Source organism: Mya arenaria, chromosome 13 (assembly GCF_026914265.1).
Source record: "Mya arenaria isolate MELC-2E11 chromosome 13, ASM2691426v1".
NCBI lineage: Eukaryota > Metazoa > Mollusca > Bivalvia > Myida > Myidae > Mya > Mya arenaria.
In genome coordinates this window covers 47,451,941-47,470,775 of record NC_069134.1, presented here as the reverse complement: position 1 = coordinate 47,470,775, position 18,835 = coordinate 47,451,941, and the positions used below count along the sequence as shown (strand labels likewise).

The 18,835-nt window shown below is 43.6% G+C and overlaps 1 protein-coding gene across 1 annotated transcript; it reads right to left on the bottom strand.

Moving 5' to 3' along the window:
* Positions 1 to 143: 143 nt before the first annotated feature.
* On the bottom strand, positions 144 to 18,252 carry LOC128215589 (tartrate-resistant acid phosphatase type 5-like). Its single transcript, XM_052922299.1, has 6 exons — positions 18,147 to 18,252; positions 17,714 to 17,946; positions 1,568 to 1,692; positions 1,091 to 1,282; positions 736 to 883; positions 144 to 457 (listed from the first exon to the last, which is right to left on the bottom strand). Exons 1-6 carry the CDS (start codon positions 18,190 to 18,192, stop codon positions 212 to 214), a joined length of 990 nt encoding a protein of 329 aa, XP_052778259.1. The 5' UTR covers positions 18,193 to 18,252; the 3' UTR covers positions 144 to 211.
* Between the last annotated feature and the right edge of the window lie 583 nt (positions 18,253 to 18,835).

Genomic DNA, 18,835 nt, shown 5'->3' with positions numbered 1-18,835 from the left:
AATCATACAAAATATGAGATTTATAAATACCGCCAGTTTGCATAAAACACATAATGGCGAATTCATAATAGAAACGGTTGTAGTGAACACATTATATCAGACCAACCTTCTTCAGTGGGAGCATAGACGGAGCTCTAACATAATTATGCTGTAGAAAAGAGTTGTATTTCAAAACAAGAAACTGGAACATGTATGAAACCATGCAATACGTTCAAATTCTTGGATATAACGTATATTGATATATGTCAACACCAGCTCCGTCCAGGAAATGTATGGTCATTGTGTCAGTGGTCACTTCGAAATGAGCAAACCCTCCTAGTTGTATAAGATCAGCGAAAAAGAATTTGACCATATCGTCGGGGATGTCTGTATACGGAAAGCGGTTCTGATCGACAAAGTTTCCAGATCCGACGATGAAATAGTCTAGGGTTGTTCCGTTTGTGGTTCTCTTTATGTGCTGAAAACAACAGAAATATATTCCGTCAATGATTTCTTTAATTGGTGGTGATTGCCGAGCGGTTAGTGTGTCGGCACACACGATTATTAGTATTAGTTATCATCAGAAATGGTAGATGGTTCTTAATAGCATGCACGTAACATAGTTTTTCATAGCGTATGTTCATCATTGTTACGTAAAATGAATCATTACTTTTCACTTTTTGACAATATTAACTAAACGAATTATTAAGCACTTCACATGTATCATAATTATATATAGTCGTATGCGAATGTCACCTGCAAGTTGTGGTCGTGACCAGCAAGGTATGCAGTGACATTGTTTGAAATCAACATTGGCTCTAGTCGGTCTCTTAGACAGTCGGTGGGTCCGTGCATTCCCACTGAATAGACGGGGTAGTGTCCACCCACCAGCAAATAGTTCGCCCTGCAAACAGCATAATATATATATATAATACTAGTATCATACTAATGATACGTATATTTGAGAGTATTTTGGGCCATAAGAATTATTTGAAATTTGAGTCCATTTTATGAATATGACGCAAGAATATTGAGTCTTTTGACTAACTGCAACCAATGAATTCAGTCTTAATGAGCTGTGATAGTAATGAAACAATAAGCAAGTTTATACTTTGACTGGCTGAGCGCCTCCTCAATCCAGCGAAAATGAGCCTCCGCAGCGGCTTTGTCATCCGGACCCACGGGCTGACCACGGAGGGTGTACACGTTCCCGCAAAGAAGTATCGTGTCGATCATCACCACTTCCACCGTCCGCCCACCCGCTATCGGGGCTGTGAACTTGTGATAGTAGTCCGGGAACTTCCTGTATGATGATCGTAAGTGATAACACGTGGTGTTGTATTCATGGTTTGGCTTTTACACTTTACAATAATAATGGTTTTATACCTGGATTTATTAGCGTTAAATGTGAACATTGCCAAATAAGAAAAGCTAAAAAATAGGGTTAATAATTTAATATTTCATCATGTAAAGTTGTATAGCCAATGAACAGACATTTCAAGAGCTCATCATAAATTACGCAATCATTTTTCAATTTATCAAAATTGATTATAACATCACAGGAACAGAACAATGCATTTCGTGTTACCATCTATCTGAAACCTTGGAGTAAGCAATCTGAGCGGAGACGTTTCCAAAGTAGTCATGGTTTCCGGCTACAATATGCCACGGCACGTGAAGCGAAGGGTGCGTGTACACGTTCTCAAATGTCGTCTGCAGCGATACGGGGAATTCTCAAGAATAATGAAATCAATTGGTATAAAAACGTTAAATGCTTAAATGGCTTTATAAGATAGTACAACATTCAATAAAGCATCTATATTTCTTAAATTAAAGGCAAAGGATATTTAACAATTAAAAACTACAAATGTATATTCATTTTCGAAAAGATCAAACATTACTGGATCAGATCCTCAGAAAACATAACAAAATATAAAAATTCAAATAGCAGTCTTCGTCCATTCACAGCTTCCTTCACGTACATTAATAGTAGTGTCACTGCTGTATAGGGAGCGTTTACAGTAGTGTCATTGCTGTATAGAGAGCGTTTACAGTGGTGTCATTGCTGTATAGAGAGCGTTTACAGTAGTGTCATTGCTGTATAGGGAGCGTTTACAGTAGTGTCATTGCTGTATAGATAGCGTTAACAGTGGTGTCATTGCTGTGTAGAGAGCGTTTACAGTAGTGTCATTGATGTATAGAGAGCGTTTACAGTGATGTCATTGCTGTATAGAGAGGGTTTACAGTGGAGTCATTGCTGTATAGAGAGCGTTTACAGTGATGTCATTGCTGTAAAGAGAGCGTTAACAGTGATGTCATTGCTGTACAGAGAGCGTTTACAGTGATGTCATTGCTGTATAGAGAGCGTTTACAGTGATGTCATTGCTGTACAGAGAGCGTTAACAGTGATGTCATTGCTGTACAGAGAGCGTTTACAGTGATGTCATTGCTGTATATAAAGCGTTAACAGTGATGTCATTGCTGTAAAGAGAGCGTTAACAATTATGTCATTGCTGTACAGAGAGCGTTTACAGTGATGTCATTGCTGTATAGAGAGCGTTTACAGTGATGTCATTGCTGTATAGAGAGCGTTAAAAGTGATGTCATTGCTGTAAAGAGAGCGTTAACAGTGATGTCATAGCTGTACAAAGAGCGTTAACAGTGATGTCATTGCTGTATAGAGAGCGTTAACAGTGATGTCATTGCTGTAAAGAAAGCGTTAACAGTGATGTCATTGCTGTATAGGGGCGTTTACAGTGGTGTCATTGCTGTATAGAGAGCGTTTACAGTGATGTTATTGCTGTACAGAGAGCGTTTACAGTGATGTCATTGCTGTATAGGGGCGTTTACAGTGGTGTCATTGCTGTATAGAGAGCGTTTACAGTGATGTCATTGCTGTATAAAGAGCGTTTACAGTGATGTTATTGCTGTACAGAGAGCGTTAACAGGGATGCCATTACTGTATAGAGAGCGTTTACAGGGATGTCATTACTGTATAGAGAGCGTTTACAGTGGTGTCATTGCTGTATAGAGAGCGTTTACAGTAGTGTCATTGCTGTATAGGGAGCGTTTACAGTAGTGTCATTGCTGTATAGATAGCGTTTACAGTGGTGTCATTGCTGTGTAGAGAGCGTTTACAGTAGTGTCATTGATGTATAGAGAGCGTTTACAGTGATGTCATTGCTGTATAGAGAGGGTTTACAGTGGTGTCATTGATGTATAGAGAGCGTTTACAGTGATGTCATTGCTGTAAAGAGAGCGTTAACAGTGATGTCATTGCTGTACAGAGAGCGTTTACAGTGATGTCATTGCTGTATAGAGAGCGTTTACAGTGATGTCATTGCTGTACAGAGAGCGTTAACAGTGATGTCATTGCTGTACAGAGAGCGTTTACAGTGATGTCATTGCTGTATATAAAGCGTTAACAGTGATGTCATTGCTGTAAAGAGAGCGTTAACAATTATGTCATTGCTGTACAGAGAGCGTTTACAGTGATGTCATTGCTGTATAGAGAGCGTTTACAGTGATGTCATTGCTGTATAGAGAGCGTTAAAAGTGATGTCATTGCTGTAAAGAGAGCGTTAACAGTGATGTCATTGCTGTACAGAGAGCGTTTACAGTGATGTCATTGCTGTAAAGAAAGCGTTAACAGTGATGTCATTGCTGTATAGGGGCGTTTACAGTGGTGTCATTGCTGTATAGAGAGCGTTTACTGTGATGTTATTGCTGTACAGAGAGCGTTTACAGTGATGTCATTGCTGTATAGGGGCGTTTACAGTGGTGTCATTGCTGTATAGAGAGCGTTTACAGTGATGTCATTGCTGTATAAAGAGCGTTTACAGTGATGTTATTGCTGTATAGAGAGCGTTTACAGGGATGTCATTACTGTATAGAGAGCGTTTACAGGGATGTCATTACTGTATAGAGAGCGTTCACAGTGATGTAATTGCTGCATAGGGGCGTTTACAGCACAGGGGCAGGTTGCGTTGATTTGACACACCACGCCCCCGTCCGTTTTTTTTATCAGTTTTTTTTTATCAAATTTGAGTAAGAATATGATGTGGTAACTGTAACTTGTGAAAATTGGCAAAAAAAAAAACAAATTAATTTTTTTATTTTATTATCTTTGTAATAATAAAGATAATAAAATAAAAAAATTAAAAATATATTTTTTTTGCCAATTTTCACAAGTTACAGTTACCACATCATATTCTTACTCAAATTTGATAAAAAAAAATTGATAAAAAGACAAAAAACAAAAAAAGAACGGACGGGGGCGTGGTGTGTCAAAACAACGCAACCTGCCCCTGTGGTTTACAGTAGTGTCACTGCTGTATAGGGAGCGTTAACAGGGATGTCATAGCTGTATAGAGGGCGTTTACAGTGATGTCATTGCTGCGTAGGGGCGTTTACAGTGATGTCATTGCTGTATAGAGAGCGTTTACAGTAGTGTCATTGCTGTATAGAGGGCGTTTAAAGTAATGTCATTGCTGTATAGAGAGCGTTTACAGGGATGTCATTGCTGTATAGAGAGCGTTTACAGTAGTGTCATTGCTGTATAGAGGGCGTTTAAAGTAATGTCATTGCTGTATAGAGAGCGTTTACAGGGATGTCATTGCTGTATAGAGAGCGTTTACAGGGATGTCAGAGAGGGTTTACAGTGGAGTCATTGCTGTATAGAGAGCGTTTACAGTGATGTCATTGCTGTATATAGAGGGTTTAAAGTGATGTCATTGCTGTATAGGGGCGTTTACAGTAGTGTCATTGCTGTATAGAGAGCGTTAACAGTGGTGTCATTGCTGTATATAGAGCGTTTACAGTGATGTCATTGCAGTATAGAGAGCATTTACAGTATTGTCATTGCTGTATAAAGAGGGTTTACAGTGATGTTATTGCTGTATAGAGAGCGCTTACAGTGATGTCATGTTTGTATAGAGAGCGTTTACAGTGATGTCATTGCTGTATAGAGAGCGTTTACAGTGATGTCATTGCTGTATAGGGGCGTTTACAGTGATGTCATTGCTGTATAGGGGCGTTTACAGTGATGTAATTGCTGTATAGAGAGCGTTTACAGTGGTGTCATTGCTGTATAGGGGCGTATACAGTGATGCCATTGCTGTATAGGGGCGTTTACAGTGATGTCATTGCTGTATAGAGAGCGTTTACAGTGGTGTCATTGCTGTATAGAGGGCGTTTACAGTGGTGTCATTGCTGTAAAGAGAGCGTTTACAGTAGTCTCATTGCTGTATAGAGAGCGTTTACAGTAGTGTCATTGCTGTATAGAGAGCGTTAACAGTGATGTCATTGCTGTATAGAAAGCGTTTACAGTGATGTCATTGCAGTATAAAGAGCGTTTAAAGTGATGTCATTGCTAAATAGGGGCGTTAACAGTGGTGTCATTGCTGTATAGGGGCGTTATCAGTGGTGTCATTGCTGTAATAGGGGCGTTAACAGTGGTGTCATTGCTGCATAAGGGCGTTTACAGTGGTGTCACTGCTGAATAGGGGCGTTAACAGTGGTGTCATTGCTGTATAGGGGCGTTTACAGTGATTTCATTGCTGTATATGGAGCGTTTAAAGTGGTGTCATTACTGTATAGTGGCGTTTACAGTGGTGTCATTGCTATATAGGGGCGTTTACAGTGATGTCATTGCTGTATAGGGGCGTTTACAGTGATGTCATTACTGTATAGAGGGCGTTTACAGTGATGTCATTGCTGTATAGAAAACGTTTACAGTAGTGTCATTGCTGTATAGGGGCCTTTTCAGTGGTGTCATTGCTGTATAGGGAGCCTTTAAAGTAATGTCATTGCTGTAAAGAGAACGGTAAGATTAGTGTCATTGATGTATAGAGAGGGTTTACAGTGGTGTCATTGCTGTATAGCGAGCGTTTACAGTGATGTCATTGCTGTATAGAGAGGGTTTACAGTGATGTCATTGCTGTATAGAAAGGGTTTACAGTGATGTCATTGCTGTATAGAGAGCGTTTACAGTGATGTCATTGCTGTATAGAGAGCGTTTACAGTGATGTCATTGCTGTATAGAGAGGGTTTACAGTGATGTCATTGCTGTATAGGGAGGGTTTACGGTGATGTTATTGCTGTAAAGAGAGGGTTTACAGTGGTGTCATTGCTGTATAGGGAACGTTTACAGTGATGTCAATGCTGTATAGAGAGGTTTTACAGTGATGTCATTGCTATATAGAGAGGGTTTACAGTGATGTCATTGCTGTATAGAGAGGGTTAACAGTGATGTCATTGCTGTATATAGAGGGTTAACAGTGATGTTATTGCTGTAAAGAGAGGGTTTACAGTGATGTCATTGCTGTATAGAGAGCGTTGACAGTGATGTCACTGCTGTAAAGAGAGGGTTTACAGTGATGTCATTGCTGTATACAGAGCCCTTACAGTGATGTCATTGCTGTATAGAGAGCGCTTACAGTGGTGTCATTGCTGTATAGAGAGAGTTTACAGTAGTGTCATTGCTGTATAGAAAGGGTTTACAGTGATGTCATTGCTACATAGGGGCGTTTACAGTGATGTCATTGCTGTAGAGAGAGCGTTTACAGTGATGTCATTGCTGTATAGAGAGGGTTTACAGTGATGTCATTGCTGCATAGGGGCGTTTACAGTGATGTCATTGCTGTATAGAGGGCGTTTACAGTGATGTCATTTCTGTATAGAGAGCGCTTACGAATTATGTCATTGCTGTATAGAGAGCGTTTACAGTGATGTTATTGCTGTATAGAGAGCGTTTACAGTGATGTCATTGCTGTAAAAAAAGCGCTTACAGTAATGTCATTGCTGTATAGAGAGCGTTTACAGTGATGTCATTGCTGTACAGAGAGCGTTTACATTGATGTCATTTCTGTATAGAGGGCGTTTACCATGATGTCATTGCTGTATAGGGGCGTTCACAAGGGCGTTTACAGTGATGTCATTGCTGTTTATAAAGCGTTTACAGTGGTGTCATTGCTGTATAGAGAGCGTTTACAGGGATGTCATTGCTGTATAGGGAGCGTTTACAGTGGTGTCATTGCTGTATAGGGGCGTTAACAGTGGTGTCATTGCTGCATAAGGGCGTTTACAGTGGTGTCATTGCTGAATAGGGGCGTTAACAGTGGTGTCATTGCTGTATAGGGGCGTTTACAGTGATTTCATTGCTGTATATGGAGCGTTTACAGTGGTGTCAATACTGTATAGGGGCGTTTACAGTGGTTTCATTGCTGTATAGGAGCGTTTACAGTAATGTCATTGCTGTATAGGGGCGTTTACAGTGATGTCATTACTGTATAGAGAGCGTTTACAGTGATGTCATTGCTGTATAGAGAGCGTTTACAGTGATGTCAGTGCTGTATAGAGAGGGTTTACAGTGATGTCATTGCTGTATAGGGAGGGTTTACGGTGATGTTATTGCTCTAAAGAGAGGGTTTACAGTGGTGTCATTGCTGTTTAGGGAACGTTTACAGTGATGTCAATGCTGTATAGAGAGGGTTTACAGTGATGTCATTGCTATATAGAGAGGATTTACAGTGATGTCATTGCTGTATAGAGAGGGTTAACAGTGATGTCATTGCTGTAAAGAGAGGGTTTACAGTGATGTCATTGCTGTATAGAGAGCGCTAACAGTGATGTCATTGCTGTATAGAGAGCGCTTACAGTGGTGTCATTGCTGTAAAGAGAGGGTTTACAGTGATGTCATTGCTGTATAGAGAGGGTTTACAGTGGTGTCATTGCTGTATAGAGAGCGTTGACAGTGATGTCATTGCTGTAAAGAGAGGGTTTACAGTGATGTTATTGCTGTATATAGAGCCCTTACAGTGATGTCATTGCTGTATAGAGAGCGCTTACAGTGGTGTCATTGCTGTATAGAGAGAGTTTATAGTAGTGTCATTGCTGTATAGATAGGGTTTACAGTGATGTCATTGCTACATAGGGGCGTTTACAGTGATATCATTGCTGTATAGAGAGCGTTTACAGTGATGTCATTGCTGTATAGAGAGGGTTTACAGTGATGTCATTGCCGCATAGGGGCGTTAACAGTGATGTCATTGCTGTATAGAGGGCGTTTACAGTGATGTCATTGCTGTATAGAGAGCGCTTACGAATGATGTCATTGCTGTATATAGAGGGTTAACAGTGATGTCATTGCTGTATACAGAGGGTTAACAGTGATGTTATTGCTGTAAAGAGAGGGTTTACAGTGATGTCATTGTTGTATAGAGAGCGCTAACAGTGATGTCATTGCTGTATAGAGAGCGCTTACAGTGGTGTCATTGCTGTAAAGAGAGCGTTTACAGTAGTGTCATTGCTGTATAGAGAGCGTTAACAGTGATGTCATTGCTGTATAGAAAGCGTTTACAGTGATGTCATTGCAGTATAAAGAGCGTTTAAAGTGATGTCATTGCTAAATAGGGGCGTTAACAGTGGTGTCATTGCTGTATAGGTGCGTTAACAGTGGTGTCATTGCTGTATAGGGGCGTTAACAGTGGTGTCATTGCTGCATAAGCGCGTTTACAGTGATTTCATTGCTGTATATGGAGCGTTTACAGTGGTGCCATTACTGTATAGGGGCGTTTACAGTGGTGTCATTGCTGTATAGGGGCGTTAACAGTGATGTCATTGCTGTATAGGGGCGTTTACAGTGATGTCATTACTGTATAGAGGGCGTTTACAGTGATGTCATTGCTGTATAGAAAACGTTTACAGTAGTGTCATTGCTGTATAGGGCCCTTTACAGTGGTGTCATTGCTGTATAGGGAGCCTTTAAAGTAATGTCATTGCTGTAAAGAGAACGTTAAGATTAGTGTCATTGATGTATAGAGAGGGTTTACAGTGGTGTCATTGCTGTATAGCGAGCGTTTACAGTGATGTCATTGCTGTATAGAGAGGGTTTACAGTGATGTCATTGCTGTATAGAGAGGGTTTACAGTGATGTCATTGCTGTATAGAGAGCGTTTACAGTGATGTCATTGCTGTATAGAGAGCGTTTACAGTGATGTCATTGCTGTATAGAGAGGGTTTACAGTGATGTCATTGCTGTATAGGGAGGGTTTACAGTGGTGTCATTGCTGTATAGGGAACGTTTACAGTGATGTCAATGCTGTATAGAGAGGGTTTACAGTGATGTCATTGCTATATAGAGAGGGTTTACAGTGATGTCATTGCTGTATAGAGAGGGTTAACAGTGATGTCATTGCTGTATATAGAGGGTTAACAGTGATGCTATTGCTGTAAAGAGAGGGTTAACAGTGATGTCATTGCTGTATAGAGAGCGTTGACAGTGATGTCATTGCTGTATAGAGAGCGTTAACAGTGATGTCATTGCTGTATAGAAAGCGTTTACAGTGATGTCATTGCAGTATAAAGAGCATTTAAAGTGATGTCATTGCTAAATAGGGGCGTTAACAGTGGTGTCATTGCTGTATAGGGGCGTTATCAGTGGTGTCATTGCTGTATAGGGGCGTTAACAGTGGTGTCATTGCTGCATAAGGGCGTTTACAGTGGTGTCATTGCTGAATAGGGGCGTTAACAGTGGTGTCATTGCTGTATAGGGGCGTTTACAGTGATATCATTGCTGTATATGGAGCGTTTACAGTGGTGTCAATACTGTATACGGGCGTTTACAGTGGTTTCATTGCTGTATAGGGGCGTTTACAGTGATGTCATTGCTGTATAGGGGCGTTTACAGTGATGTCATTGCTGTATAGAGAGAGTTTACAGTAGTGTCATTGCTGTATAGATAGGGTTTACAGTGATGTCATTGCTACATAGGGGCGTTTACAGTGATGCCATTGCTGTATAGAGAGCGTTTACAGTGATGTCATTGCTGTATAGAGAGGGTTTACAGTGATGTCATTGCTGCATAGGGGCGTTTACAGTGATGTCATTGCTGTATAGAGGGCGTTTACAGTGATGTCATTGCTGTATAGAGAGCGCTTACGAATGATGTCATTGCTGTATAGAGAGGGTTAACAGTGATGTCATTGCTGTATATAGAGGGTTAACAGTGATGTTATTGCTGTAAAGAGAGGGTTTACAGTGATGTCATTGCTGTATAGAGAGCGCTAACAGTGATGTCATTGCTGTATAGAGAGCGCTTACAGTGGTGTCATTGCTGTAAAGAGAGGGTTTACAGTGATGTCATTGCTGTATAGAGAGGGTTTACAGTGGTGTCATTGCTGTAAAGAGAGCGTTGACAGTGATGTCATTGCTGTAAAGAGAGGGTTTACAGTGATGTCATTGCTGTATACAGAGCCCTTACAGTGATGTCATTGCTGTATAGAGAGCGCTTACAGTGGTGTCATTGCTGTATAAAGAGAGTTTACAGTAGTGTCATTGCTGTATAGATAGGGTTTACAGTGATGTCATTGCTACATAGGGGCGTTTACAGTGATGTCATTGCTGTATAGAGAGCGTTTACAGTGATGTCATTGCTGTATATAGAGGGTTTACAGTGATGTCATTGCTGCATAGGGGCGTTTACAGTGATGGCATTGCTGTATAGAGGGCGTTTACAGTGATGTCATTGCTGTATAGAGAGCGCTTACGAATGATGTCATTGCTGTATAGAGAGCGTTTACAGTGATGTTATTGCTGTATAGGGAGCGTTTACAGTGATGTCATTGCTGTAAAGAAAGCGCTTACAGTAATGTCATTGCTGTATAGAGAGCGTTTACAGTGATGTCATTTCTGTATAGAGAGCGTTTACGGTGATGTCATTTCTGTATAGAGGGCGTTTACCATGATGTCATTGCTGTATAAGGGCGTTCACAAGTGCGTTTACAGTGATGTCATTGCTGTTTATAAAGCGTTTACAGTGGTGTCATTGCTGTATAGAGAGCGTTTACAGGGATGTCATTGCTGTATAGGGGCGTTTACAGTGGTGCCATTGCTGTATAGAGAGCGTTTACAGGGATGTCATTGCTGTATAGGGAGCGTTTACAGTGGTGTCATTGCTGTATAGGGGCGTTAACAGTGGTGTCATTGCTGCATAAGGGCGTTTACAGTGATCTCATTGCTGAATAGGGGCGTTAACAGTGGTGTCATTGCTGTATAGGGGCGTTTACAGTGATTTCATTGCTGTATATGGAGCGTTTACAGTGGTGTCATTACTGTATAGGGGCGTTTACAGTGGTTTCATTGCTGTATAGGGGCGTTTACAGTGATGTCATTGCTGTATAGGGGCGTTTAAATAGATGTCATTACTGTATAGAGGGCGTTTACAGTGATGTCATTGCTGTATAGAAAACGTTTACAGTAGTGTCATTGCTGTATAGAGGCCTTTACAGTGGTGTCATTGCTGTATAGGGAGCCTTTAAAGTAGTGTCATTGCTGTAAAGAGAACGTTAAGATTAGTGTCATTGATGTGTAGAGAGCGTTTACAGTCGTGTCATTGCTGTATAGCGAGCGTTTAAAGTGATGTCATTGCTGTATAGAGAGGGTTTACAGTGATGTCATTGCTGTATAGAGAGCGTTTACAGTGATGCCATTGCTGTATAGAGAGCGTTTACAGTGATGTCATTGCTGTATAGAGAGGGTTTACAGTGATGTCATTGCTGTATAGGGAGGGTTTACGGTGATGTTATTGCTGTAAAGAGAGGGTTTATAGTGGTGTCATTGCTGTATAGGGAACGTTTACAGTGATGCCAATGCTGTATAGAGAGGGTTTACAGTGATGTCATTGCTGTATAGAGAGGGTCAATAGTGATGTCATTGCTGTATAGCGAGCGCTAACAGTGATGTCATTGCTGTATAGAGAGCGCTTACAGTGGTGTCATTGCTGTAAAGAGAGAGTTTACAGTGATGTCATTGCTGTATAGAGAGCGTTGACAGTGATGTCATTGCTGTAAAGAGAGGGTTTACTGTGATGTCATTGCTGTATACAGAGCCCTTACAGTGATGTCATTGCTGTATAGAGAGCGCTTACAGTGGTGTCATTGCTGTATAGAGAGAGTTTACAGTAGTGTCATTGCTGTATAGATAGGGTTTACAGTGATGTCGTTGCTACATAGGGGCGTTTACAGTGATGTCATTGCTGTATAGAGAGCGTTTACAATGATGTCATTGCTGTATAGAGAGGGTTTACAGTGATGTCATTGCTGCATAGGGGCGTTTACAGTGATGTCATTGCTGTATAGAGGGCGTTTACAGTGATGTCACTGCTGTATAGAGAGCGCTTACAGTGATGTCATTGCTGTATAGAGAGCGTTTACAGTGATGTTATTGCTGTATAGAGAGCGTTTACAGTGATGTCATTGCTGTAAAGAAAGCGCTTACAGTAATGTCATTGCTGTATAGAGAGCGTTTACAGTGATGTCATTGCTGTATAGAGAGCGTTTACAGTGATGTCATTTCTGCATAGAGGGCGTTTACCATGATGTCATTGCTGTATAGGGGCGTTCACAAGGGCGTTTACAGTGATGTCATTGCTGTTTAGAGAGCGTTTACAGTGGTGTCATTGCTGTATAGAGAGCGTTTAGAGGGATGTCATTGCTGTATAGGGAGCGTTTACAGTGGTGTCATTGCTGTATAGAGAGCGTTTACATTGATGACATTGCTGTATAGGGGCGTTTACAGTGATGTCATTGCTGTATAAGGGCGTTTACATTGATGTCATTGCTGTATAGGGGCGTTTACATTGATGTCATTGTTGTATAGGGGCGTTTACAGTGATGTCATTGCTGTATAAGGATAAGGGCGTTTACAGTGATGTCATTGCTGTTTAGGGGCGTTTACAGTGATGTCATTGCTGTATAGGGGCGTTTACAGTGATGTCATTGCTGTATAGAGAGCGTTTACAGTAGTGTCATTGCTGTATAGGGGCGTTTACAGTGGTGTCATTGCTGTATAGAGAGCGTTTACAGTGGTCTCATTGTTGTATAGAGAGCGTTTACAGTGGTCTCATTGCTGTATAGAGAGCGTTTACAGTGGTGTCATTGCTGTATAGAGAGCGTTAACATAGATGTCATTGCTGTATAGAGAGCGTTTACAGTGGTGTCATTGCTGTATAGAGGGCGTTTACAGTAGTTTCATTGCTGTATAGAAAGCGTTTACAGTGGTGTCATTGCTGTATAGTGGCGTTAACAGTAGCCTTAAGTACAATAGACGCTGTCTAGCGCATGTTTTACGCACTGTTTACGCTGTCTAGTGCAGACTTGAGCACTATAAACGCTATCTAGCGTCGGTTTAAGCACTGTTAACGCTGACTAGCGCAGGCTTTAGCACTTTTAACGCTCTCTAACGCAGGTTTAAGCACTTTCAACGCTCCCTAGCACAGGCTAAAGCACTCTTTACGCCACAGGGCAGTCTAAACCACTGTCAACGCTCCCTATCGCAGGCTTGACCACTGTCAACGTTCCGTAGCGCAGGCTTGACCCCGATCAAGCCTCCCTGGAACAGGCTTAACCACTTTTAACGCTCCCAAGCTCAGGCTAAGCCAATGTCAACGCTCCCTTGCGCAGGTTTAACCACTGTTAACGATCCCTAGCGCAGGCTTAACCACTGTCAACTCCACAGTTCAGTCTGAACCACTGTCAACGCTCCCTAGCGCATGCTTAAGCACTGTTAACGCTCCCTAGCGCAGGATTAACCACTGTCAAATCTCCCTAGCGCAGGCTTAGGCTCTGGAAAGGCTGACTAGCGCAAGCTTACCCACTGTAAACGCTCCCCAGCACAGTCTTAGCACTGTAAACGCTAATTAGCGCAGGCTTAACCACTGCCAACGCCACAGTGCAATCTTAACCACTGACAACGCTTCCTAGTGCCGGCTTAAACATTGTAGGAGCTTCCTACCACAGGCTAAAGCACTGAAAACGCAACAGTGCAGTCTTAACCACTGTCAACGCTCCCTAGCGCAGGCTTTAGCACTAGAAACGCTGACAAGTACAGGCTTAACCACAGTCAACGCTCTCTAACACAGGCTTAATCACTGTAAACGCTGATTGGCGCAGGCTTAAGCACTGGAAACGCTGACAAAAGCAGGCTTACCGACTGTAAACGCTCCCTAGCGCAGGCTTAAGCACTGTCATTACTCCCTAGCGCAGGCTTAAGCACTGTCAACGTTCCCTAACACAGGCTTAAGCACATCAACGTTCCCTAGCGCAGGCTTAAACACTGTCAACGCTCCCTATCACAGGCTTAAGCACTGTCATTGGTCCCTAAGCACTGTCCATGTTCCCTAGCACAGGCTTAAGCACTGACAAAGCTCCCTAGTGCCGGCTTAAACATTGTAGGCGCTCCCTACCACAGGCTAAACACTGAAAACGCAACATTGCAGTCTTAACCACTGTCAACGCTCCCTAGCGCAGGCTTTAGCACTAGAAACGCTGACAAGTACAGGCTTAACCACTGTCAACGCTCCCTAACACAGGCTTAAGCACTGTAAACGCTGATTAGCGCAGGCTTAAGCACAGGAAACGCTGACAAAAGCAGACTTACCCACTGTAAACGCCCCCTAGCGCAGGCTTAAGCACTGTCAACGTTCCCTAGCACAAGCCAAAGCACGTCAACGCTCCCTAGCACAAGCGTAAGCACTGTCAACGATACCCTAGCGCAGGCTTAAAAACTGTCAACGCCTTTAGCGCAGGCTTAAGCATTGTTAACTCTGCCTAGCGCAGGCTTAAAAACTGTCAACGCTCCCAAGCGCCGGCTTAAGCACTGTCAACGCTCCCTAACGCAGGCTTAAGCACTGTCAACGCTCCATAGCACAGGCTTAAGCACAGTCAACGTTCCTTAGCACAAGCTAAAGCACGTCAACGCTCCCTAACACAGGCGTAATCACTGTCAACGATACCCTAGCGCAGGCTTAAGCACTGACAACGCTACATAGCACAGGCTTCAGCATTGTCAACGCTCCCTATCACAGACTAAAGCACTGTCAGCGCTCCCTAGCTCAGGCTCAAAAACTGTCAACGCCTTTACCGCAGGCTTAAGCCTTTTAAAACGTTGTCTAGCGCAGGCTTAAAAACTGCCAACGCTCCCTAGCGCCGGCTTAAGCACTGTCAACGCTCCCTAGCACAGGCGTTAGCACTGTCAACGCTCCCTAGCGCCGGCTTAAGCACTGTCAACGTTCCCTAGCACAGGCGTAAGCACTGTCAACGCTCCCTAGCGCCGGCGTAAGCACTGTCAACGCTCCTTAGCGCCGGCTTAAGCACTGTCAACGCTCCATAGCACATGCGTAAGCACTGTCAACGCGCCCTAGCACAGGCGTAAGCACTGTAAACGCTCCCTAGCAAAGGCGTAAGCACTGTCAACGCTCCCTAGCACAGGCGTAAGCACTGTCAACGCTCCCTAGCACAGGCATAAGCACTGTCAACGCTCCCTAGCACAGGCGTAAGTACTGTCAACGCTCCCTAGCACAGGCGTTAGTACTGTCAACGCTCCTTAGCCCCGGCGTAAGCACTGTCAACGCTTTCTATCACAGGCTTAAGCACTCTCAACGCTCCTTAGCGCCGGCGTAAGCACTGTCAACGATCCCTAGCACATGCGTAAGCAATGTCAACGCTCCCTATCAAAGGTTTAAGCATTGTCAATGCTGTCTAGCGCAGGCTTAAGCCTTGTCAACGCTCCCTAGCACAGGCTTAAAAACTGTCAACGCCTTAAGCGCAGGCTTAAGCATTGTTAACGCTGTCTAGCGCAGGCTTAAAAACTGTCAACGTTCCCTAGCGCCGTCTTAAGCACTGTCAACGCTCCCTAGCGCAGGCTTAAGCACTGTCAACGCTCCATAGCACAGGCTTAAGCAGTCAACGTTCCCAAGCACAAGCTAAAGCACGTCAACGCTCCCAAGCACAGGCGTAATCACTGTCAACGATACCCTAGCGCAGGCTTAAGCACTGACAACGCTACATAGCACAGGCTTCAGCATTGTCAACGCTCCCTATCACAGACTAAAGCACTGTCAGCGCTCCCTAGCTCAGGCTCAAAAACTGTCAACGCCTTTACCGCAGGCTTAAGCATTTTAAAACGTTGTCTAGCGCAGGCTTAAAAACTGTCAATGCTCCCTAGCGCCGGCTTAAGCACTGTCAACGCTCCCTAGCACAGGCGTTAGCACTGTCAACGCTCCCTAGCGCCGGCTTAAGCACTGTCAACGCTCCCTAGCACAGGCGTAAGCACTGTCAACACTCCCTAGCGCCGGCGTAAGCACTGTCAACGCTCCTTAGCGCCGGCTTAAGCACTGACAACGCTCCATAACACAGCGTAAGCACTGTCAACGCTCCCTAGCACAGGCGTAAGCACTGTCAACGCTCCCTAGCACAGGCGTAAGCACTGTCAACGCTCCCTAGCACAGGCGTAAGCACTGTCAACGCTCCCTAGCACAGGTGTAAGCCCTGTCAACGCTCCCTAGCAGAGGTGTAAGCACTGTCAACGCTCCTTAGCGCCGGCGTAAGCACTGTCAACGCTCCCTATCACAGGCTTATGCACTGTCAACGCTCCCTATCACAGGCTTAAGCACTGTCAATGCTGTCTAGCGCAGGCTTAAGCCTTGTCAACGCTCCCTATCACAGGCTTAAAAACTGTCAACGCCTTTAGCGCAGGCTTAAGCATTGTTAACGCTGTCTAGCTCAGGCTTAAAAACTGTCAACGCTCCCTAGCGCAGGCTTAAGCATTGTTAACGCTGTCTAGCGCAGGCTTAAGCACTGTCATTGGTCCCTAGCGCAGGCTAAAGCATTGTTTACGCTGTCTAGCGCAGGCTTAAGCACTGTCAACGCTTCCTAGCACAGACTTAAAAACTGTCAACGCCTTAAGCGCAGGCTTAAGCATTGTTAACGCTGTCTAGCGCAGGCTTAAAAACTGTCAACGCTCCCTAGCACAGGCTTAAGCATTGTAGACGCTTCCTAGCGCAGGCTTTAGCACTGTCAAAGCTCCCTAGCACAGGCTTAAGAACTGTCAACGCCTTTAGCGCAGGCTTAAACATTGTTAACGCTGTCAAGCGCAGGCTTAACCATTGTCAACGCTCCCTAGCGCAGGCTTTTAAACTGTCAACGCTTCCTAGCGCAGGCTTAACCATTGTCAACGCTTCCTAGCGCAGGCTTAACCATTGTCAACGCTCCCTAGCGCAGGCTTTTAAACTGTCAACGCTTCCTAGCGCAGGCTTAACCATTGTCAACGCTTCCTAGCGCAGGCTTAACCATTGTCAACGCTTCCTAGCGCAGGCTTAACCATTGTCAACGCTCCCTAGCGCAGGCTTTTAAACTGTCAACGCTTCCTAGCGCAGGCTTAACCATTGCCAACGCTTCCTAGCGCAGGCTTAACCATTGTCAACGCTCCCTAGCGCAGGCTTAACCATTGTCAACGCTCCCTAGCGCAGGCTTAACCATTGTCAACGCTCCCTAGCGCAGGCTTAACCATTGTCAACGCTCCCTAGCGCAGGCTTAACCACTGTCAACGCTCCCTTGCGCAGGCTTAACCATTGTCAACGCTCCCTAGCGCAGGCTTAACCATTGTCAACGCTCCCTAGCGCATGCTTATGCACTGCAAACGCTGTCTAGCTGAGACATAAAGGATATTTTATGTGTTAAATCACAAGGTCATTTTGAATTATCCGAAAGGACCAAACATTGAATATCTACAATTCGAACGAAATCTTCTAAAAGAAATATTTTAGTGTTATCAGATGAAAAAGTAAACATACTTATGAAATGTATGGTCATCACAGCCACTCAACACTATGGCAATGTATGGCAATTAAACTGATAACGCTTGAACACAATACGAAAATTACATATCAATGCCTTACCATAAATCTACGGTCATCAACATTGTTAACGCCATATAGGTAAAAGTTGTCCCCTAACACGAGCAGGAACTCAGGTTTGTTTTCACGTGCATATGACGTCATCTGGTCCCTGACGGCCTTCTGCACGGGTGAGGTGAAAGGATGGAATGACAGCCCGCCCCAGTCGGCCAAAACCATGAACCGTAGGTGGCCATCGTTGAACCTGGGTTTCGAGGAAGATATCGTGCTTACCCCTAGAAGTGATCAAGTGTATATGAGGGTTTGCAGTATTCGAATCACTAGTTCAGATCCTGAAATGATGCCATTAGTATGCAAGGTTACTATATATATCGAACTTTTACAATTACTGTCAATGAGGCCTTGACGAATGAAATGCTTAATAGTTGTTGGAACATTGTTTCAGTAATAAAGGAAATATAAAATCGAGTCTTACCTGCAAGTGCAACCAACGTCGACAGTAAATCAAAATATAAATTCATAGTTTAAAACCTTGTTAGATAACATCCATAAGGTCTTCGCGACTTTAAGACACTGGCACTTTCAGTCCACTTCACATAGTTTGTGATAAGAAACTGGGACTAAGTTTTCACAGTATATTTATAGCTGACGAGTGTCTGATTTTCTATCTTCTGTCATTAAATTATATCCACTCAGTTGAATATGACCTAACAGACAAATAATTGTCCATGAAAGTAAAACAAATGTTACTGTGCCGAAGATTGTCCGACACACACGGATTACTTCGTTCGGCGTCACACTGTCGTCCGCGGCGCCACACTGTCGTCCGCGGTCCGCGGCGTCACACTGTCGTCCGCGGCGTCACATTGTCGTCCGCGGCGTCACACTGTCGTCCGCAGTGTCAAACTGTCGTCCGCGGTGTCACACTGTCGTCCGCAGTGTCAAACTGTCGTCAGCGGCGTTACACTTTCTTTTCTGATCGGTAACTTTTAAAGGGCTCGGAGTAGAGTCTTTTAATTTAATAAACACGTTGGTAACGGTAAAAAAGGTAAAGGTCAATATAACTAGAGAAATTATGGGCGCTCCCGATCAGCCACGCATCAATGTCTTAATAGCTTATGCCTGAAATATTCAAAAACTATTTGAACAGATCGACGATAATCT

Excerpts from the sequence above, each read along its gene's own strand:
- LOC128215589 (XM_052922299.1), bottom strand. The coding sequence starts at position 18,192 with ATGAATTTATATTTTGATTTACTGTCGACGTTGGTTGCACTTGCAG. Across the intron at positions 17,947-18,146 it reads GACGTTGGTTGCACTTGCAG|GGGTAAGCACGATATCTTCC; the intron begins GTAAGACTCGAT and ends GATCACTTCTAG. Across the intron at positions 1,283-1,567 it reads TCCAAGGTTTCAGATAGATG|GAAGTTCCCGGACTACTATC; the intron begins GTAACACGAAAT and ends ATCATCATACAG.